The sequence below is a fragment of the Bubalus bubalis genome, chromosome 22, assembly GCF_019923935.1.
Source record: "Bubalus bubalis isolate 160015118507 breed Murrah chromosome 22, NDDB_SH_1, whole genome shotgun sequence".
In the NCBI taxonomy this organism is placed as follows: Eukaryota; Metazoa; Chordata; class Mammalia; order Artiodactyla; family Bovidae; genus Bubalus; species Bubalus bubalis.
The window spans coordinates 53453220-53476468 of NC_059178.1; the positions used below are offsets into that span (position 1 = coordinate 53453220).

The 23249-nt window shown below is 37.6% G+C and overlaps 1 protein-coding gene across 2 annotated transcripts in view; it reads right to left on the reverse strand.

Moving 5' to 3' along the window:
- The window catches only part of TMX3 (thioredoxin related transmembrane protein 3), a 40397-nt gene that overhangs the window by 10075 nt on the left and 7073 nt on the right, over positions 1 to 23249 (reverse strand). For both annotated transcript variants that reach the window (XM_006074219.4, XM_045164093.1), the window contains exons 5-13: positions 15416 to 15461; positions 14060 to 14140; positions 11925 to 12024; positions 11178 to 11255; positions 8483 to 8549; positions 6897 to 6995; positions 4477 to 4534; positions 4228 to 4281; positions 828 to 884 (exon numbers count right to left, since the gene is read on the reverse strand). In XM_006074219.4, coding sequence (XP_006074281.4) covers positions 828 to 884; positions 4228 to 4281; positions 4477 to 4534; positions 6897 to 6995; positions 8483 to 8549; positions 11178 to 11255; positions 11925 to 12024; positions 14060 to 14140; positions 15416 to 15461 — 640 coding nt within the window. The remainder of the gene's footprint in view (positions 1 to 827; positions 885 to 4227; positions 4282 to 4476; positions 4535 to 6896; positions 6996 to 8482; positions 8550 to 11177; positions 11256 to 11924; positions 12025 to 14059; positions 14141 to 15415; positions 15462 to 23249) is intronic.

Genomic DNA, 23249 nt, shown 5'->3' on the forward strand with positions numbered 1-23249 from the left:
TCAGACAGTCTGCAACCATCATCCTGTCTAACCCAGCAAACTGGAAACATCTGAAGACGGGGACTCCATAATCTACTGACTTTTTTGCATCAACAGTGCAGTGCCAAACACAGCGTGTGACACACAGCAAACACTCGCTGAATGTCCGCTGCATCTAACAGGCTTTCATTTGAAATTCATTAATTTGGTACAGGTTTGGTAAATGTTCTCTAATATCAACTTTCTGAAGTGACAAAGCAGATCTTAATACCATAAGCATAATCAGTATTATTTTAAAACTGCATGGTTATCCTATAAAGTTAAGTCTGTTAAAATAAATTCTTTTAGAATAGTAATTAATTCCTGAATGCTAAAAATTTTCTAATTAAGTTTTATTCATTAAAACTGAACTAAGGTGCATATTAGACAGACACTACAAAGTTTACAAATTTTTGAATGATGATAGTCTTTCCAAAATACTATGTTATCAACATTAAAATGGGAGTATATTTTTAGAATAGAGAATTTTAAAGTTTAGTAAGTTTCAAATACATATTTTAAAAACTAAAGTAAAATATTTAATGGGAATGTATCTTTACTAACATATACAAAGGTTTGCTTTCTTTCAGCTGTTACTCCTTCTGCCTGTCTTTGAAAAACAGAAATTTAAAAACTGATAGTCAGGACTGCCCTGATGGTCTGATGGTCAGGATCCCACACTCCTACTGCAGGGGGCATGCTTTCAAACATTGATAGAAGAACTAAAATCCTGTAAGCCACACAGTGTGGCCAAAACAATAAAGAAGAGTTGGTAGCAAAATCACTGAGTCATTTAGCATTTTACTTACTCCATCAGCAAGGTATTTATATAGTCATTTCCATCCATATGGCCAAACTGAAAATCCCTAATCAACAACCAAAAAGAAGAGAGAGAAAGAGACCAATGTTAAATATTAATATACAAAAAAAAAGAATAAATACAAACCACTGAATTTATTGTTTGCTAAGCATATAAATACTGTAAACATATAACATATAAATTATATACAATAAATATTAAAAAGTGTCAATTCTACTAGCTTTGGAGATACAAACACGATATAACAAGCAAATTTTAAGACATTTCTATTTTGTTTCATACTATGTAATAGGAGAAATATATGTATATATAATTGGCACATCATTAAGAGACTCAGCATAAAAAAGGTATAAGAAGTCATGTGACAGATTTACACTGACTGTCTTATGAGAAACGGACTCAGCACACAGGAAAAATACCACCTATTCTTTAGGCTCCATTTGAGTTCTTGCTAAAATCATCTTTCTGCATCTGACTTGTGGCTGCTCACTGAACTGTACTTCAAATGCATGACTAAACAGGCAATCTCATTTTACTGGGCTTTGCTTTACTGTAGTTCCCAGGTCAGAGAAGGCAATGGCACCCCACTCCAGGACTCTTGCCTGGAAAATCCCATGGATGGAAGAGCCTGGTAGCCTGCAGTCCATGGGGTCGCTAAGAGTCAGACACGACTGAGTGACTTCACTTTCATGCACTGGAGAGGGAAATGGCAACCCACTCCAGTGCTCTTGCCTGGAGAATCCCAGGGACGGGGGAGCCTGGTGTGCTGCCGTATGGGTTCGCACAGAGTCGGACATGACTGAAGTGACTTAGCAGCAGCAGCAGCAGTTCCCAAATAGTATGCTTTTTTCTTTTTTTCCCCTTAACAAATTGAAGTTTCTGGCAACACCGTTGAGTGAATCTATTAGTGCTATTTTACCAACAGTACTTGCTCATTATGTGTCACATTTTTCGTAATTCTCACAATATTGCAAACTTTTTCATTATTTTTATATCTTCTCTGATGATCCGTGGGCAGTGATCTATAATGTTACTGCTGTGATTTTGGGGCACCATGAACTGTGTCCATGTAAGACTTCCAATTTAAGTAATAAGTGTTATGTGTGTTCTGACTTCTCCACCAACCAGCCATTCTCCCATCTCTCTCCCTCTCCTCTGGCCTCCCTGTTCCCTGAGACACAACAATGTTGAAATCAGACAGGGTAATCACCCTACAATGGCCTCTAAATGTTCAAGAGTCCCGTGTCCCTCACTTTAAATCAAAAGCTATAAAGATCCAGTTCAGAAAGGGAGGGAAGTTGAAGGTCGAGATAGGCTGAAAGCTAGGCCTCTTGCAGCAAAACAGTCAGCCAAGTTGTGAATGCCAAGGGAAAGTTCTTGAAGGAAATTAAAGGTGCTATTCCAGTGAATACACAAATGGCAAGCAAGTAAAACAGCCTTATTACTGATACGCAGAGTTTTGGGGGTTCTGGATAGAAGATCAAAGCAGCTACAACATTTCCTTAAGCCAAAGCTCAGCCCAGAGCAAGGCCCTAACTCCCTTCAGTTCTGTGGAGGCTGAGAGAGGTGAGGAAGCTGGGAAAAAAATCTGAAGCCAGCAGAGGGCGGTTTATTAGACTTAAGGACAGAAGCCTTCTCCATAACAGGAAAGTGCAAGGTGAGGCAGCAACAGCTGATGTAGAAGCTGCAGCAAGCTACCCAGAAGACCCAGCTCAGATCATTAATGAAGTTGGCTGCATCAAACTAGAGATTCTCAGTGTAGGTGAAACAGCCTTCTGTAGGAAGAAGATGCCATCTAGGACTTTTGGAGCCAGAGAGGAGACGTCCGTGCCTGGCTTTTAAACCTTCAAAGGACAGGCTGACTCTCTTGTTAGGGGCAAACATAGTTCGTGACTCTAAGTTGAAACCAATGCTCATTTATCATTTTAAAAATATTACAAGTTTTTAAGAATTATGCTAAATCTACCCTGCCTTTTTATGACAACATAGCCTGGGTGCAGCATATCTATTTACAACATGGTTTGATAATATTTTAAGCCCTACTGTTGAGACCTACTGCTCAGGAAAACAAAAAAAAAGATTCCTTTCAAACTATCTGCTTGTTGACAATGCACTTGGGTCCCCCAAGAGCTCTGATGGAGAGATACAATGAGATGAATGTTGTGTTCCCTCCTGCTAACGTTAACACAACACCCATTCTTCAGCCCATGGATCAAGGAGTCGTTCTGACTCTCAAGTCTTCTTAGGGAAGAAGCGCATGTCCTAAGGCCACAGCTGCCACAAACAGTGACAGACCTGGTGGATCTGGGCAGAGTCAACCGCAAACCTCCACCAGGGAGTCACAATCCTAGCTGCCCCGAGAGCATCCATGATTCATGGGGACAGGTCAAATATCGACACCAAGAGGAGTTTGGAAGAATCAGATTCCAACCCTCATGGACGATTCTGAGTCATTCAAGATTTCAGAGAAGGAAATGACTACAGATGTAGTGAACAGTCAGAAAACTAGAGGTAGGAATGGAGCCCGAACTGCTCCAATCCTGTGATAACATGTGAGGGGATGCGGAGTTGCTTCTTATGGATGAGCAAAGAAAGCGGGTCCAGGAATCTACTCCTGGGGAAGAGGTTACCAAGACTGTTGAAATCACAACATTTAGAGGACTCAGAATATTACATAAACTTAGCTGACAAAGGAGCAAGGTTTGAGAGGATCACTTCAGATTCTGAAAGATGTTCTAATGTGGGCAAAATGCTATCAATGCTATGGAGAAATTGTTCAGGAAAGGAAAAGTTGATCCATGAGGCAGATGTTATTGTTCTATTTTAAGAAAAAGCCACGGCCACCCCAAGGTCAACCACCCTGGTCAGTCAGCAACCTTCAACACGGGGGAACCGTCCACCAGCAAAAAGATCACAGCTCACTGAGGGAGCGGGTGATGACTGGCATTTCTAAAGTATGGGCATTTTTTCAGACACAATGCTGCGGCACGCTTAACAGACCACAGTATATATCAAAACATAGCTTTTATATGTACTAGGGAAACAGAAATTTCATGTGACTTGCTGTATTGCAGTGGTCTGGAGCCAAGTCCGCAACACCTCTGAAATATATGCTTGTATATGGGCATGTTTTCTTACCACACACTTACCCTAAATCCTAACAAGATGCAGGTATGATTCAAATTAGAAGGTTTTTTTTCTTCTAACTTGTAAGACATATATCAACAAACTTAAACCTAACAATTCATAATGAAATGCAACATGCTGTAATTTATTTCAGCTCCTTGATTCATCTTTGAAAGTATGGAATACTCCTTACTTTTGCTTTACTGTATTACAAAACATAATGAAACAAAGATAATGGAGCTTTCCAGAATGTAAACACCTACCTGTGGAACTGGTCTCTATAATCTCTAGCAACTTCCTGAATAATTGATTTTAATCTGTAAGAAAATAAAAAACGCATGAACATTCCATCTTGTCAACTTGAAAAAATAAAATTATTCAATTATAGTATCTGCTACTTTATCTAATGTTTAACGCTACAGGAAAAGATACCATATCAAGTTTATCTGAAGGCCATGTAAAGTCTGAACTGGATGATAGCTAAAGCTTAAAACTATTTCAAGGCACTATACCTGGTATGTTCAACTGATGTATTTTTCTCATCAATTACTGCGATAGCCACAAGCTTTCCTGAAATGAAGAATGACATATTTAAATTCAATAATCCTAATTATACAAACTTTCCAATTATTACTGTACTTATGAAAATAGTATATAGCTTCTAAATCCAATTCCAATTATTTTAAACATATTATGTTTAACATAGTGAAAACCTGAATTATTTAACATCAAGTGATAAATTCCAACCTACTTCCCACCCCCAAAATGTAAGTATCAATTAGTGAGTGAAAGTTGCTCAGTTGTGTCCGGCTCTTTGTGACAAGGAGTATGTCAAGGCTTTATATTATCACCCTGCTTATTTAACTTCTATGCAGAGTACATCATGAGGAATACTGGGCTGGAGGAAGCACAAGCTGGAATCAAGATTGCCAGGAGAAATATCAATAACCTCAGATATGCAGATGACACCACCCTTATGGCAGAAAGTGAAAAATAACTAGAACTAAAGAGCCTCTTGACAAAAGTGAAAGAGGAGAGTGAAAAAGTTGGCTTGAAGCTCAACATTCAGAAAACTAAGATCATGGCATCTGGTCCCATCACTTCATGGCAAATAGATGGGGAAACAGTGGAAACAGTGGCTGACTTTATTTTTCTAGGCTCCAAAATCACTGCAGATGGTGGTTGCAGCCATGAAATAATTTTAATTACTCCTTGAAAGCAAAGTTATGACCAACCTAGACAAGAATGTTAAAAAGCAGAGACATTCCTTTGCCAACAAAGGTGCGTCTAGTCAAGGCTATGGTTTCTCCAGTGGTCATGTATGGATGTGAGAGTTGGACTGTGAAGAAGGCTGAGCACCAAAGAATTGATGCTTTTGAACTGTGTTGTTGAGGAAGACTCTTGAGAGTCCCTTGGACTGCAAGGAGATCCAACCAGTCCATCCTAAAGGAGATCAGTTCTGGATGTTCGTTAGGACTGATGTTGAAGCTAAAACTCCATTACTTTGGCCACCTGATGAGAAGAGTTGACTCATGTGAAAAGACCCTGATGCTGGGAAAGATTGAGGGCAGGAGAAGAAGGGGATGACAGATGATGAGATGGCTGGATGGCATCACCAACTCGATGGACATGGGTTTGGGTGGACTCCAGGAGTTGGTGATGGACAGGGAGGCCTGGCATGCTGCATGCAGTTCATGGGGTCACAAGGAGTTGGACACGACTGAGTGACTGAACTGAACTGGACTATACAGTCTGTGGAATTCTCCAGGCCAGAATACTGGAGTGGGTAGCCTTTCCCTTCTCCAGGCGATCTTCTCAACCCAGAGATCGAACCTAGGTCTCCTGCACTGCAGGCAGATTCTTTACCAGCTGAATCACAAAGGGAAGCCCAAGAATACTGGAGAGGGTAGCCTATTCCTTCTCCAGTGGATCTTCCTGACCCAGGAATTGAACTGGGGTCTCCTGCACTGCAGGCAGATTCTTTACCAACTGAGCTATCAGGAAAGCCCCAATAATGGTAAATATTTAACAATTCATATACTCAAACTGCATTCTTTCACACAACTCACAAACTGATGAAAATAAGTATTTTGTTGAAAAGTAATACAAACAAAGCACTTCTTCCTAACACATGGTTGGCTTATAATTTTTGTAGTTTATATCTATTTGAGACCATTCAGCTAGTTTCTTACAACTTTCTTTTTGCATCTGTATTTATATTTGCTTTGCTTATCATTTTCGGGCATGTAACTTCAAGAAACCATGCCAACCTGACACCCTTATTTTCCGCACAAGTAGAAGTGTGCTTTCAAAGGTTGTGATAACTTGTATTCCAAATTCTATTACAAAATCAGCCTTCTGAGGACAGGTTTCTGGTGGTTATTTTTTTCTTATTTCCTTATTATCCAGGCTCTGTTTTCCCTGTTGCTATTAATTCTTTAACGAACCCTTTCTTGTTGTTGTTAAGTCGCTTCAGTCATGTCCGACTCTGTGCAATCCCATAGATGGCAGCCTACCAGGCTCCCCCATCCCTGGGATTCTCCAGGCAAGAACACTGGAGTGGGTTGCCATTTCCTTCTCCAATGCATGAAAGTGAAAAGCGAAAGTGAAGTCGCTCAGTCATGTCCAACTCTTCGAGACCCCATGGACTGCAGCCTACCAGGCTCCTGCATCCATGGGATTTTCTAGGCAAGAGTACTGGAGTTGGGTGCCATCGCCTTCTCCGAACGAACCCTTTCTAGCTAATCTTTATTCCACAAGTATGTTCTTTGGTAATATTCATCTATATTCTCATAAAGTTGAACTGGCATTCAGGTCTGAAAGAAGGAATGATATTATGAAATAGAAATTAAAAACTCATTTCCTACAGATTTATGTAATCAGTTAAGGAAAAGCTTTGTAGAGTGATGGAGAGTTGTACATATGCTGTTACCAGTGTCTCCAAGTTCATACAAGAGGAAGCCGTCCATCGTAAGGTAATTCTGAAACCTCTCCCTGTTGATCCAAGATGACAGATCACCATCTTCATACTCTTTAAAACAAAGTTAAAAAAAAAAAAATTTTTTTTAAATAAAAAATAAATAAATAAAAAGAAAATAAAACAGAGTTAATAAATTAGAGTGTAAATATGACATTAAAATGTTTACAATGTTTAATCTAGCAATATTTATAAAATGCCTGACACAGGACCATAATCTTAAATTCATAAACTTCATTTTTAGAAAGCTATTCGAAGCAAACAATCAAATGTAAAAAAAAAAGGATTAATACACAAAACAATTCATCATTACAGAATCATTAACACAGCAAAAGATAAATAAATAAAAATATAGGAAATAACTGAAATACCCTAAACAGGAAGTAATTTAAATCATTATGGTACACATTGAGGAAGGCCATTTATAGATTTTTAAAAATTAAAATAATTCATGGGTAAAGCAGGTGACAAAATAATACAACATGACTGTAATACTGCCAAAAATGAAGTATGTAAGAAAACTGACAGAATGAAAAATGAAGGCACGTATATTCTATTAAATAGTTTTCCTGGGCTGATGAGTCTTCTTGGATGATGTCCTTATGGACAATTTTTTTACTCTAATTTCTTTGCTCTTCTGTATTTTATGACATCCTTTTTCTTATGTAAAACAAAATCACATATAACATCAAACACAGTATTTTAGCCCTTTTCTAACATCATATACTTCCTCTGACAGGAAATATAATATCCAAGAGGATTATGTCCTGATTAGAAATGTAAGTCTGAAAAATGATCACAACTGCATGAAAAAGCAGCTGATGGAAACGCCTACCAACGTGTTTGGAGGAAGACTGGATTTTATTGACTTCTTGAAAGCTGTGCTTTTTCGGTCACTTGCTAAACAGAACGTTTTCAAGTTATCACACCTATAAAATGAGTAATATGACGCAAATCTGAAAGCATTTATGGATTCAGACTGATGACTTAGGAGAGTAAACATAAAACCAGAAGTTGACCACTGGGTCACAATCTCCACTCCAGGTCAAATTTTCTAAAGATTATACACGAAAGTGATAAAACTAAAACTAAAACTCATCAGGAAATACACCACACCCCCTGAGCTTCATCCCCATGCTCCTGACATTATCAACAACAATGAAAAGGCAGGAGAAGCAGGCTTCACTGTGGAAGATGGCTTATTTCTTCCACTTTTTTGTGTGTCTCAAATGTCAGACCCTTTTAAAATGAATTCTGAATATTTTAAAGTAATGTAGAGAAATTGCATAGGGCTCATTTCCAAAGAAGGCAAATGATCTGATAAGAAAAAAAGAAAAAGAAATTTATTGTAAAGAAACTCAGAATGAAAGACCACTGAGTGGAAACATGAAGTTGAAGGGTAAGAAAAACCCAGCAGTCACGAACTAATGGGTTTTGTAAACAGTAGGAGCATCTGACGTCAACATCTAAGGCATGTAATAGACACGGCATTTTAATTATAAGCTGTTTTGTTTTACATCAGTTAAAATGCTGGAACTTACCATCATAAACAAAATATGTTTCATCTTTGAAAACAAGCACGGCAGGCATCTCTTTCAGGGTCACATACTGCATAAACCAGAAGAGCAAATGAGCTTGACAGTTCAAAATTTTCAGTTGGCCACCATGAGTTTAAAAGTATTGAAAGATACTTGGGGGAAAACTCACAATGCTAACAAAAAAATTACAAATGGTTAAAAAGAACACAATCAATCTCAAGCTCATTCAGTGACTGGACTTGTTACCTCTTGATACATCCCCTGTTACGTGCCCTGTCTGCTATGGAGGAACCATGGAATATTCTTAGAGTTGCTAACAGACAAAGATATTACAAGAAATGGGGTCCAGGCAGCACGCTGAAATGGCAGAGGAGCTGGGGCAGAGGTAGCAGGCAGCACAGGCCCGTCCTCCCCACAACTCCCAGGCCGTGTGACAAAGACTCCTTCACTGCAGCTGTGAGTCAGCTTCCTGTGAACCCAGGATGCATCACTACCTCACTGGAGAATAAGAGATGCTAACATATGGGAGAGGCGAGAACGGGCTTAGACGGTAACCTGGTTCATGAATGAGAACTCATAATGACAATAAATAAGAAGAAATTCATTCAGTGGGTGCCTGCTTCTTAGCCCTGTGCTGTGCTTGGTCATGTCTGACTCTCTGTGACCCCATGGACTGCAGCCCGCCAGGCTTCTCTGTCCATGGGGATTCTCCAGGCAAGAAAATTGGAGTGGGTTGCCATGCCCCCTTCCAGGGGATCTTCCCAACCCAGGAATAGAAGCCAGGTCTCCTGCATGGCAGGTGGATTCTCTACCCACTGAGCTACCAGGGGAGCTGTGTTGTACTAATATCAAAAGAGAAAAATTACAGCAGAGAAATCAGCATCAGAGCAGGAAAGATGTAACTTGGGTAAGCCACAGAGGATTACTACATGAGTGTTGTAATGCTGAACATAACAATGAACAAATCAGTAGATGACTAATAAAATAAAAATAAAAAGAAGGACAGCTGTCCTGGAAAGATTAAAAGGGAGGGAGGTATGTCTCAGTTGATACAGAATGATCTGGTTACAATGCATTAAAAAATTCCACAGCACCATGAAGACAGCCACTGAAGGGCAGCGATAAAGCCCTCAGGAGAGGCTCTGCCATCAAGCACGCCGCTAGTCACCCATCCACACTGATGCTCTCGGAGCAGTTCAGAACATCCCGCATCTCGCCCTTCCAAGGGCATCCCTGAGTGAGCCATTCCTGAAATCACACACCTGTGAGGCACCTGTCCCCATTACGCCTCTGAAACCGTTTTTCTTAAAACCATCAACTACCTGCACGGGGACAAACACCACTGTTCCTCCCTCTCCTCAAGTTGGTGTTTCACAAACATCTTGCATAACTGCCACTCTTCTCTTACACACCTTGTATCCTGGCTTCCCTTTCACCTTGTTTGCCTACTTTACTGGTGAGTTTTTCTCATTATTCTCTGCTGTCTTTAGGACCTGGGATCTTTTACCCACCACCCTCCCCAAATTTGCACTCCATGTTTGAGAAGTTTATTATTTATGCGGCTGTGACTTAACTCCCAACCCTTATATCCAACAACTTATTTGATGTTTGTACTTGGATGCTTAATATGTCAAATTAAAATAAACCTTCAAAACTCAATCATTCCTCCCATACTCTTAACTTGTTCCTTCCCCAGTATTCCCAAGCTCCTAAGTAACATCACCAGCTACCTACCCAGTTGTTCAAACCAAAAACCTAGAGTCATCCTTTTATTAAATTACTAAAGCACATCTTTATTTTGCAATTGAACAATTCAAAGTCACAGCTAGAGTCTTTTCATGTTTGAACCTGAACAACTAGTTCTCAATCTAAATGAATTACAACCAAGAGAACACGTATAATGAATTCTTATTCATCTCTTTTCCTCTAGGGCAAGCTCAAACAATTCCATCTCCAAACATAATTCTCTCCCTTCTCCCTAATTCTTTTACTACCTTTCAAGCCTAAATCCTAGATTGTTTCAAGAGCTCAACTGATCTTCCTGACTGAGTCTCATCCTGATCCAGTTCTTTTTGCACTTAGCAGAGGAATGTCCTTAAAACAAACTTGAAACCAAGTCCTTCCCTAGCCCTTCGCACGTGTGGCCATGACCTACAAGGCTTCCACTGGCCTCTACCTACCTCTCGTCTCCTTTCTCACTGAAGTACAGCCACAGTGGCGACCGCTGTCACTCCACTGTGCCGGGCAGGCTCTCATCCAGGGCATTTGCATCCCCTGGTCCTTGTTTCTGGTTTACTTTGGCCACAGACCTGTGTGGCTCCTTCACGTCCCGTAAGTCCCAGTTCAAATATACTTTCTCCTCAGACAGACACTTCTTGACCGACCAGTCAAGAGCAGCCATCCCACCTCTAAATGACTACACTGCCACCTTTTTTTTTTTTAAAGCAGTTATGATATCTTGTTCATAGCTTTGTTTCCCGAGGACCCAAGCAAAGAAAGACTCGTCTACAATACTAAAATTTAATCCACTTCCCCATCCACAAGAACATAACCTCTACCGTATGAGGGTCCTGATGACTTTGGTTGTCATCAATAATCCAGGACTTAAAACTGTGCATGCCACAATGATTAAAGAACAATCAACAGTTGTTGAATATACATATTAACACATTACTTAAAATTCAACTTTAAATATTACCGCAGGGACGACTTCTTCTGAGGCAGAAAAGAAGTATGTATATACAATTAATTCTGAAGCAGCATCAATGTATTTCTCCTATGAAGATACAAACAGAAAAAAGGTAACTTTTAAATAGTAACCAAGATCAAAATTCATTCCTCATTAAACATTCAGAGCAAGTAGTATCATTGCTAAGTGTTAATAGATCACGACAATTTGCTACCTTAAATCCTTTCATGTGGAAAGATTAAACATAAATAAACTGTTTCTTAGGCAAAAGACCATTATAACTAAGTGCTTGTATATGCCTTCAAATAACGTTCATTAAATAAAACAAGCTCAAATTATATTTATTAATTTGCTAATGAAGAGATAAGTGCATGCCCACACATACAAACATACACATACATGTATACAATAATCTTAAAACAGTGAGCTTTTGCCTATTACACTCAACTGCGTGTTGCAGTCTCAAAGTCTCAAAATGCTGAAAAGCAATACAGAATTTAAATAAATAGGTCAAGAACAGAAGAAAGACTAAGGTAGGCCACATCCACCCACTTTTTACTCAATTGTTTCATGAAGGCAAATACTATAGAGGGTATATGACAAAGTGCTTTTATTATAAAAACACTTAGATTGAACTAAAGTATTCCTAATAAGGGTGAAATAAGTCCTGAGTTTTTCAAGAAAGTCTTCATTATACAGAAAATAAATTACAATACATTCTGTTCTTATGGATTAAAAAATAAAATCATTTGATACCTTCAGAGGTGACTCTCCACCTATATAAACAAAAAATACACGATGTCTCTTCTGCATATGTTCAAACATTTGCTGACTCGGAAGTGGCCGAATTAGAGCCCTGTTTGAAAATAGAACAAATGAAAAAAACCTTGTACTTGAACTAAGAGTAGTACATACTTTATTTCTATTTATGTCAGCCCATCATGTCTAATGTCACAAACTTTTATTACTGTATGAATTGCCTTTTAAGTATATCGTTCAATCCACATAAATCTTATAAACTATAGCCCATGACCACTATTAAAACACAACACCTACAATTTGATCTATCAGTTTAAAAAATAAGCTTTAAATATGTCCGTCTGAAGAATATCACCTTAACCAATGTTTGGATAGGCAAAGATGGGACTATACTCCATTTAGAATCCTCAGCTAAAAATAAAACCATCCACGTGAGAGGTAATTTTTTTTCTCCCTTTCAAAAGATCATTCACACAAACACACTCTGAAATATACTATTCTAGGAGTTAATAACATTATATTTAGAATGTTTATGTCTTACTCTGTCCATTTAAATGCTATGTAGTTTTAAAACACCCTATAAAGATTAAAATCTAAAATGTTCCTAAGTATGTTATTCTTCTCGGGAAAAATAAAATGGAAAATGATAGCATATAAGAATTTTATGAAAACAAAACTGTAAGAAGTTTTATTATATATTTCAAAGCCAAATAAACTGAGAAATGAACTACATCAAAGGTGACTATAAAACATATGACTTATGAAATATTATTAAAAACTAAGATGCAGTCTTTTTCTAAATGTGGTCTATAAGATTTTTATTCCATCACATTCGCAAAAAGAACAAAATATATTCTGCAAAGGCAAACATATTTTAAAATGCACAGTTCTTTAAATGCATTGCATCACTCTATTCTAGTCTCTATTTTCATGCGTGAGTAATTAACTGGTAAGTGACGCAACTCCAGAAGTGATTCTTGAAATTTCCTTTGCAGTAGAGATTCAGTCCTGGTTACATCAGGAGAAGGCCATCTTAAAATTGCCAAAACATAAAGACTAATCTAAACCACAGGGGAATAAAGTAATCCTACTAGAGACCCCCTCATGTAATACAAAGTTACCTCAAAATTATTCACAAAGCAAATAAAATGAAATATGCAATCAGTAAGAAAATACAGTAAAAATTATACTTTATCAAAGCTTTGCAAACTTTAATATTCAAAGATCATTCCTAATTCTGTGTCTTTTCTCAAATAATTTAAGCTAGATAGTATCATGCCACCCAACAAATCTACCCCAGTATTTCAATTTAACTTAAAAATATTTAGAGCTATCAATATATTACATCCTGTCAAACTCATAAGCTACTATATTTTCAAAGTAACCTACTTTGATAAATGTTCTCTTCAAGAAGTTATACATAATCCCACTAAACAATATGCACCAACTTTCTATATATGCCAGCAAGATGTAAATTAAAAACAAAAAATCACCATATTCAAACCAAAAGGAAAGACAAAATTCGTTTTCTTAGCAGTAAAACTTCAGAGATCTGAAACTCAAAAAGATCTCTGGGTTCTAATTACATTATATTCTAAGCAAAATGTGCAACAATACCTCACAGCTGGCATACAGGAGCATGTGAAAGATGAGGGAAAGAATCTTAGCTACATCTCAAAAGCATCTTCACGTATCACAGGCTAGGGATTAAAGTCTAAGACTATTCAGAACATCACGTTGTGGGGTTTCTCTTAACACTGAAACTAGACAATGAGCAAAATAATGTAAACCAGGTCGTACAAAGGCGAAACCATCATGAAATAAAAATTAAGGTTCACAAAGCCGTTAGAAGTAATCAAGTCTTGAAAATGTATTAAAAAAATCCATTGGGGAAAAGCTCTTCTATACACAAAATAAATTTAAATGTGAGTGAGGTCAACAAGTATGTAACATAAATCATGGACCCCCTTATTTTTCTAGAGAAGCTCTCTGCATATGCTGTGCAACTCTCTCTCTCCTCATAGACAATTTTATTTAAAAACCTAAAAATATGTATATTCAATGCAGTTTATTAAAATACATTTAATTTTCAAATACTGATATCATAAAGGCCTTTCATAATACAAACTTACCCTGACACTCTGTGAGCAAACTCAATTATATCATCTTTTGTTCGTGGTCCTCTATAATTATATGCTAGGTCTCCTTTTAATCTTAAAAGAAGAAAAGAAGATAAAAGTTTACATTAACTGTTTTCATATTTAATGCTAATCACTCTCTATTGTTACACAAATTACAGCATACAAAACAGTAAATGGAGTTTTAGAAGCAGCATAATCACGGGAAAAACAGCTGAACACTGCCTTCAGGGGATCAACAACTCAAAATGCAAAGAAGACAACTATATTTTTCTAAAATTATGCGAAAATATTTCACTCTATGTTTGATAGCTGCATATATTTTTCCTTCTAATAAATGAAAAACATACACATTCATGGTCAGGAACTCAAAGCATAAGTCTTACTATCTTCTCTATTAAAAGGCCAGTGAAAGGACAGGGAATTAATATTCGGTAAAGATAAAACAATTTTAAGCAATACAACAGAGTAACGTGATAAATGCGCCAAGATTACAGGGTGAAACAATGCATTAAAAACACCTCTTCTAGAAAATTAGATAATCTTCTAAAATCTTGCCAATGGATTGTGTCCAACTAACTGAAATTTTAAAAGTTGTGAAAGCGCAACAGAACACCTATAATTAAACCAAAAGAATAAAAAAGATAATTAACTGAACACAGGAAGCTAAGAGGCTTAGCAAACATTTTTAAACAGTGGGAGAAGGAGGGAGGCCAACACAGAACCCAAGGAATTAAAAAAATAACTTACTTTATTACAAAAATAAGTTTCCAAGTAATTCCTCAAGTCTTCATATTACCAAAATAAGGATGAGATCAGGATTAAACTCATGAGAAAATTCAATAAAACCATGATTACAAAAGAAGGCCTTTAGAATTATCACAAGATATAGTTTTACTGTATATGCTCTGGGACAGAAGTGGTCAAATCTATAGGTGATAACTAACATCCATCAATTTTACTCTCTTTTTCTTTCACCTCTAATGAAGCAAGTCTATTTTAATTATAGAAAAGTAAAATCTGTTACGAGATAGGATTCACAAGTTAAACAGAACACACTCTTGAGCACCTGAGGGGTAAAAAGCCTGTTGTAATTTACAACCTTTGTCCTGCTAAGCGCCTTTCACAGTCCAACTCAAAACACATTTGGTGAATTAGCCTTAAACCACACATTAACTTAAGTGCAAAGAAAAACCACAGATGGATCCCTTTCCCTGGACCACACTGCACCTAGAAAGAACTGCTGAACCCAAGTCTTCAATTCTCCAAAGAAGCTACTAGAAATATAATAAAATGTAAGTAGAGTGAACTAATAAAAATACACATATAAACATACAACACTCAACTTACAGCTTAATTGTTGGATAACCTCGAACTCCAAACTCTGAAGCAATGCCTTGATAAGAAAAAGAATAAATAATTCTAAATTTTTTAAAAATGAGAAACTAGGTAATAAATGAGCCTTTTACTTAAAAAAAAAATATATATATACTTATACAAACCCATATAGATATGTTGTTCTTAATTCTTAAAAAATAATGTAAACACACAAAAAGGAAAAAACATGACATTCTCATACAAAATAATTACTTGATAATCCAACTTATGACTTACACAAAAATACTATAACAAAATAAAAAATAAATTCCAAAAGAGTAAGTTTTATCTCTAAAGTACTTATTTTAAAAGATATTGTTTTTCTAAAAAATTATATATAAATATATATATACACCCACACACATATAAATCTCACTCTTCATTTGACTTCATTTATAGGACACATATTTCTCCAAAAAAAGGCCCATGTCTTCCGTTAGTGTTTTCTGAGTCTTAAAAGAACTGCTTTGTACTTTAATTTTAAAAACATGAACTGTAATTACAAAAATGATTTATGATCTAAAAGCAACATTACTTGTTTTAAAAGTTTCTGCTTTTGTAATAACCTAGAGTATTAATTTCAGTTACTTCAAAGTTACTGTGAAATCCCCACATTAATTAAAATAAGATACAGTCACTACAATGGTATCTTTTTAAGGAAAACAAAAAACAGTAATGAAAATAAGGAAACAATAGAGAATTAAATGACTTTAAGAGGCATAGTAATCACTATAGAAAATCAAAACTATACTACTTTACAGATTTAAGGCAACTGGGACAGAAAAAAGAAATAAAATATTCTCAGTAGACAAAATACAATATATTTATACAACTATCCTAATTTATGCAAAGTATACTGTATTTACTCACATAATCGCTCCCTCTGTTCATTTTCTTTTATTTCCAAAATATTTTTTATGACAGTTGGGTATAAAAAAACTGGGTGCTGATTTACCAATCACTTTAGTAATCATTAATTTTGGTTTCTCTACCCCACACCAATACACAAGAAAAAGACAAAGTGAATTTGTGACAAATAGTACCGAAAATCTCTCCTTCCTTTTTCAACTCTAGACCTTCTCCCTTAAACATGGAGAGAGGTGACCAGGAGGTTCTGGCCAGTGATCAACAGTGGCTTTTATGAGAGATGACACAAACAACAGGGTGACAAGAATAAAAACCTGGTGTATATATATGAAGACACAGGTCCTGTCCTTGAATAGCCCTGTGAGCTTAGACCAACTACATAATTTATCTGTGCCTATCTCTAACTTAGGACGTAATTCTGTCAAGTGTTACACACATACATATATATAATTGAAGTACAGCTGGCTTTCAATAATGTATTAGTTACAGCATAGTGACTCAATATTTTTATAGATTATGCTCTACCTAGGCTAAGACTAAGTCGCTTCAGTCGTGTCCGACTCTGTGCGACCCCATAGACGGCAGTCCACCAGGCTCTGCTGTCTCTGGGATTCTCCAGGCAAGAACACTGGAGTGGGTTGCCATTTCCTTCTCCAACGCTCTACCTAAGTTTACTATAAAACATGACTGTATTTCCTTGTGCTGTACAATATAGCCTTGTTGCTTATTTATACACTGGTTTGCAGCTCTTAACCCCATGCTCCTATCACACCCCTCTTTGCTTCCCTCTCCCTACTGGCATCCATACTTGGTTTTCTATTATCTGTGAGTCCCTTTCAGTTTTGATATTAATATATACATTGGTTTTGTCAGATACACAAACAAGTGATAACATACAATATTTATCGTTTTTTGTCTGCCTTATTTCACTAAGCATACTACTTTTTAGGTCCATTCGTGTTGCTGCAAATGGCAGAATTTCACTTTTTTATGACTAAATAGTCTGCTGTGTATATATATATATGTGTGGGTGTCTCTCTCTCTCTCTGTCTCTCTCTCTATATATATATAGAGAGAGATACAATATATATATATATATATATCACATCTTCTTAAACGCATCATCTGTTGATGGGCACTTGGATTGTTTCCATGTTTAAGGTATTATAAATACTGCTGCCACTGGGGTGCATATATCCTTTCAAATTAGAGTTTTCATTTTTTCCAGATATATACCCAGGAGTGGGATTGCTGGATCATAGGGCAGTTCTAGTTTTAGTTTTTTAAGGAAGCTCCATACTGTTTTCCAAAGTGGCTATATCAATTTAATTCCCACCTACAGTACCCAACTGTTTTCTCCACATCCTCACCAACTTAAGTTATTTGTAGACTTTTTGATAGTGGCCATTCTGAGAGGTGAGAGGCGACATGCCTTTGTGGCTTTGATTTGCATTTCTCTAATAATTAGTGGTCTTGTAGGTCTTCATAAAACCATTCAACTTCAGCTTCTTCAGCGTTACTGGTTGGTTACTGGTTACTCTTAGAACTAACACCCAAAAAAGAAGTGCTTTTCATGATAGGGGACTGGAATGCAAAAGTAGGAAGTCAAGAGACACCTGCAGTAACAGGCAAATTTGGCCTTGGAATACAGAATGAAGCAGGGCAAAGACTAACTGAGTTTTGCCAAGAAAATGCACTGGTCATAGCAAACACCCTCTTCCAACAACACAAGAGAAGACTCTATACATGGACATCACCAGATGGTCAACACCGAAATCAGACTGATTATATTCTTTGCAGCCAAAGATGGAGAAGCTCTATACAGTCAACAAAAACAAGACCAGAAGCTGACTGTGGCTCAGATCATGAACTCCTTATTGCCAAATTCAGACTTAAATTGAAGAAAGTAGGGAAAACCACTAGACCATTCAGGTATGACCTAAATCAAATCCCTTAGGATTATACAGTAGAAGTGAGAAATAGATTTAAGGGCCTAGATCTGATAGATAGAGTGCTGGATGAACTATGGATGGAGATTCGTAACATTGTACAGGAGACAGGGATCAAGCCCATCCCCATGGAAAAGAAATGCAAAAAAGCAAAATGGCTCTCTGGGGAGGCCTTACAAATAGCTGTGAAAAGAAGAGAAGCGAAAAGCAAAGGAGAAGAGGAAAGGTAGAAGCATCTGAATGCAGAGTTCCAAAGAATAGCAAGAAGAGATAAGAAAGCCTTCTCAGCGATCAATGCAAAGAAATAGAGGAAAACAACAGAATGGGAAAGACTAGAGATCTCTTCAAGAAAATTAGAAATACCAAGGGAACATTTCATGCAAAGATGGGCTCGATAAAGGACAGAAATGGTATGGACCTAACAGAAGCAGAAGATAAGAAGAAGAGGTGGCAAGAATACACAGAAAAACTGTACAAAAAAGATCTTCACGACCCAGATAATCACGATGGTGTGATCACTGACCTAGAGCCAGACATCCTTGAATGTGAAGTCAAGTGGGCCTTAGAAAGCACCACTACAAACAAAGCTAGTGGAGGTGATGGAATTCCAGTTGAGCTATTTAAATCCTGAAAGATGATGCTGTAAAAGTGCTGCACTCAATATGCCAGCAAATTTGGAAAACTCAGCAGTGGCCACAGGACTGGAAAAGGTCCATTTTCATTCCAATCCCAAAGAAAGGCAATGCCAAAGAATGCTCAAACTACCGCACAATTGCACTCATCTCACATGCTAGTAAAGTAATGCTCAAAATTCTCCAAGCCAGGCTTCAGCAATATGTGAACTGTGAACTTCCTGATGTTCAAGCTGGTTTTAGAAAAGGCAGAGGAACCAGAGATCAAACTGCCAACATCAGCTGGATCATGGAAAAAGCAAAAGAGTTCCAGAAAAACATCTATTTCTGCTTTCTTGACCATGCCAAAGCCTTTGACTGTGTGGATCACAATAAAAACTGAAAAATTCTGAAAGAGATGGGAATACCAGACCACCTGATCTGCCTCTTGAGAAATCTGTATGCAGGTCAGGAAGCAACAGTTAGAACTGGACATGGAACAACAGACTGGTTCCAAATAGGAAAAGGCGTACGTCAAGGCTGTGTATTGTCACCCTGCTTATTTAACTTATATGTAGAGTACATCATGAGAAACGCTGGACTGGAAGAAGCACAAGCTGGAATCAAGATTGCTGGGAGAAATATCAATAACTTCAGATATGCAGATGACACCACCCTTATGGCAGAAAGTGAAGAGGAACTCAAAAGCCTCTTGATGAAAGTGAAAGTGGAGAGTGAAAAAGTTGGCTTAAAGCTCAACATTCAGAAAACGAAGATCATGGCCTCTGGTCCCATCACTTCATGTGAAATAGATGGGGAAACTGTGGAAACAGTGTCAGACTTTATTTTTTGGGGCTCCAAAATCACTGCAGATGGTGACCACAGCCATGAAATTAAAAGACGCTTACTTCTTGGAAGGAAAAGTTATGACCAACCTAGATAGCATATTCAAAAGCAGAGACGTTACTTTGCCAACAAAGGTTCGTCTAGTCAAGGCTATGGTTTTTCCTGTGGTCATGTATGGATGTGAGAGTTGGACTGTGAAGAAGGCTGAGCACCAAAGAATTGATGCTTTTGAACTGTGGTGTTGGAGAAGACTCTTGAGAGTCCCTTGGACTGCAAGGAGATCCAACCAGTCCATTCTGAAGGAAATCAGCCCTGGGATTTCTTTGGAAGGAATGATACTAAAGCTGAAACTCCAATACTTTGGCCACTTCATGTGAAGAGTTGACTCATTGGAAAAGACTCTGATGCTGGGAGGGATTGGGGGCAGGAGGAGAAGGGGACGACAGAGGATGAGATGGCTGGATGGCATCAGTGATGCGATGGACGTGAGTCTGAGTGAACTCCGGGAGTTGGTGATGGACAGGGAGGCCTGGCGTGCTGCGATTCATGGGGTCACAAGGAGTCAGACACGACTGAGCGACTGACCTGAACTGAAGTGAACTGAGTAATTAGTGATGTTAAGCATCTTTTCACATGTCTGTTAGCCATTTGTATGTCTTTTTTGGAGAAAAGTCCATTTAGGTCTTCAGCCCATTTTTTAATCAGGTAATTTTTTTTTATATTGAGTTTTTTGATGTAAGCTGTTTCTATATTTTGGCATTAAACCCTTATTGATCATATCATTTGCAAATACTTCTGGGTCAAGGATATTCTAACTGAATACTGTTATTGAGATTGCCCTCTTCCAAGTAAAAATATAGATTATGTGAGTAAATATGTTCTTTTTTTTCATACTTTTATTGCATTTTTTTTTACATATAAATATGTTCTTAATGCTCCTCACCTCAAATTAAGAAGGCAGGCAAACATAAGCCCTGATTACCTTCAACTGCACGTAATTAAGAAGTGCCAAAATACAGAGACAAATGTCACTGATCTGGAGAGGGAGGGTATAGCTAGTAGCAACTGCTTTACATAACTCAAAATCTGTACACAAATCAAATAAAGAAAATGAAATATGCAATCAATGAGAAAAATGGTGGTAGAATTGTATAGCTGATGTTAGGGTTCTCGTAACAGGCTGCAGTGAGAGAATCCCAGCTCCACACTTCGTGCCATCACTTAATCTCCTCGACCTCAGTTTTCTTGCCTATAAGATGGAGTTGATACCACCCACCCTTTAGCCACTCGGTTCTTTGACCGTTAACTTCCATCCCTGATAGAATTTCAGCTGACAGTGCTGGGGGAGGGAGGAGAAGGGAGCTACCGGCATCCAGTGAGCAGAGGCCAAGGTCGGGGCTGAATATCGGACCACGCACAGGGAACTCTTCCCCTGAAACATCATCTGGCCCCAAATGTCCACTGGACCAAGTCGGAACAACCCTGAAATACAGTCACTGACTAGAAGGGCTTATACTCTAGAAACGTATGACTGATCTGCAAATTTATCTGCAATCACAGAATGAGAATAAGAATCTGACTGGCCAAATGCCCCTGAAAGTTTCTACATCACAGAGAGGTAAAATATGATCTTTATATAAAATGATGTCACACTCAGGCAGAAGAATAAGTGGAATTTTCAGTGGTTTCATAATAGATATCAGTACATGATTACAGGTAACATCGTAACATTTTAACTTTTGGATGAGAACCTTTTTGTCCTCATTTTTTAAGGAATATGTAGAAAAAGAAAGGCCAAAGTAACATCTGAATTTACACTGGACATAATACATCAAATAACAGTAAGAAGTTATATAAATAGTTAAAACCATGCCATCAAGAAATATCTGATACAATTCCAAACACATATTACAGGATAAATTAGGAAAGTTCAAATCTCTCCCATTCAACAATTCTATACACAGAGACTTACTGGATTGAATATGATGGTGTTTATTTCAATCACTGCAATTACATGACTGAGAACTAAGCTATCCTCAAGTAGTCTAAGAGATTTTCTCTACTTGATCACTGAATAATCCTATCCCACGCCAAATTGAAATCCCTTAACGATCCATCAAAATTATATTTTACTTCGTGATTCTTTAACTCAAGAATCACCCGAAGTCCATGTTAAAAATACAGATTCTCATGACTCAATCTGATTTTCATTTGGTAGGGGAGGTGTGGGCCTTTGGAATCTGAATTCATACTGAGCACCAAGGTATCCTAATACAGGTAGCCTGCAGACTAAATGCTGGGAAACACTGATGCTGTGACCATCTGCCAAGCCACCTATGCAGGTGGAAGAGACACGCAGGAAACTGCCAGTCCTCCAGGGCTCCACCATTAGAGGCAGAACACTGCCCACAGCTAGCCTGAAAAGGAAATTCAATTTCCTCACCTGTTTGAGTCCAAGTTCTACTAAAATGCCCGTATTTGAGCTGCTCTGAAATATTCAAGAAAGCTATAAGAATTATATGCCAAAAATCTATTTGTAATCTCTAAACAGTAGTTTTTGAATACTTAACAACTTTCTTTTTTTTTTAAGGAAGATGGTATTTTTCTCCATAGCACAAAAAACATCTTCTTGATCTATAAGGTGAAAAATGCATCCATCGCTGACATCAAACACTACCAGACAATTTACTTATGTTTATTGACTTTGACTCAGTGAAACTAATGAATTACTATATAGACAAGTGTACGTGTATGCACGTCTAATCAACATACATGCCTAGACATAAGCATTAACTTTCACAACAGTTAAAAGGAGAGATTTCTTAAACACTGTAAAAGATTATATCAAGAAATATCCACTCGACCACATTATCTTCTCTCTCTCTCTAACTTCTTACCATCCATCTCACCCCCTCCTAAAGCTGCAGCAGTTCACTTGTGTGACTCAACAATTCTAGTTCTAATATCTCACCTGCACTCTAGCTCCCCATATTCCCAAGCGTCAATAAAGCAAAACACCGCAAAGTTGGAACAGCTACTAACACAAAAACACAGAATTCACTGTAATTGTTTTTTTCCTGGTAATGGTAATATAGTTCAGTGTGAGTTTTGCTAAGACTCTTAACACTATTATTTTCAATTGTTTTTCTTTATACCAGAGCCAATCTATCACATCTGTGATTTAACCCTTACAAATGTCTATTAAGAATTATTGTCTCTTTACTCCCCTGCCAATCACTCAAGTCTGGCCTCCCAGTATCCTATATCAAGATGCGTACAAAAGTCAGCTTAGATAATCTTTTTGCCTATAACTGCTCTTTTCATCCTACATGTTTCTGCCAAAAGCATTTTTATCAAATCATCTGCCTTCTCAAAAATGTGTTAGTGCTCTGTTGACAACTGACAAAACCCAAAACACCTTGTCCCACCTGAGAGGCTCTTCAAGTCTGGTATTATCCCTCAGCGCTTGACAAGCGCAAGCCACTGTGCCAGGGCTTTTGAATAAGAAATATTAATACAATCCTCACAACCTTG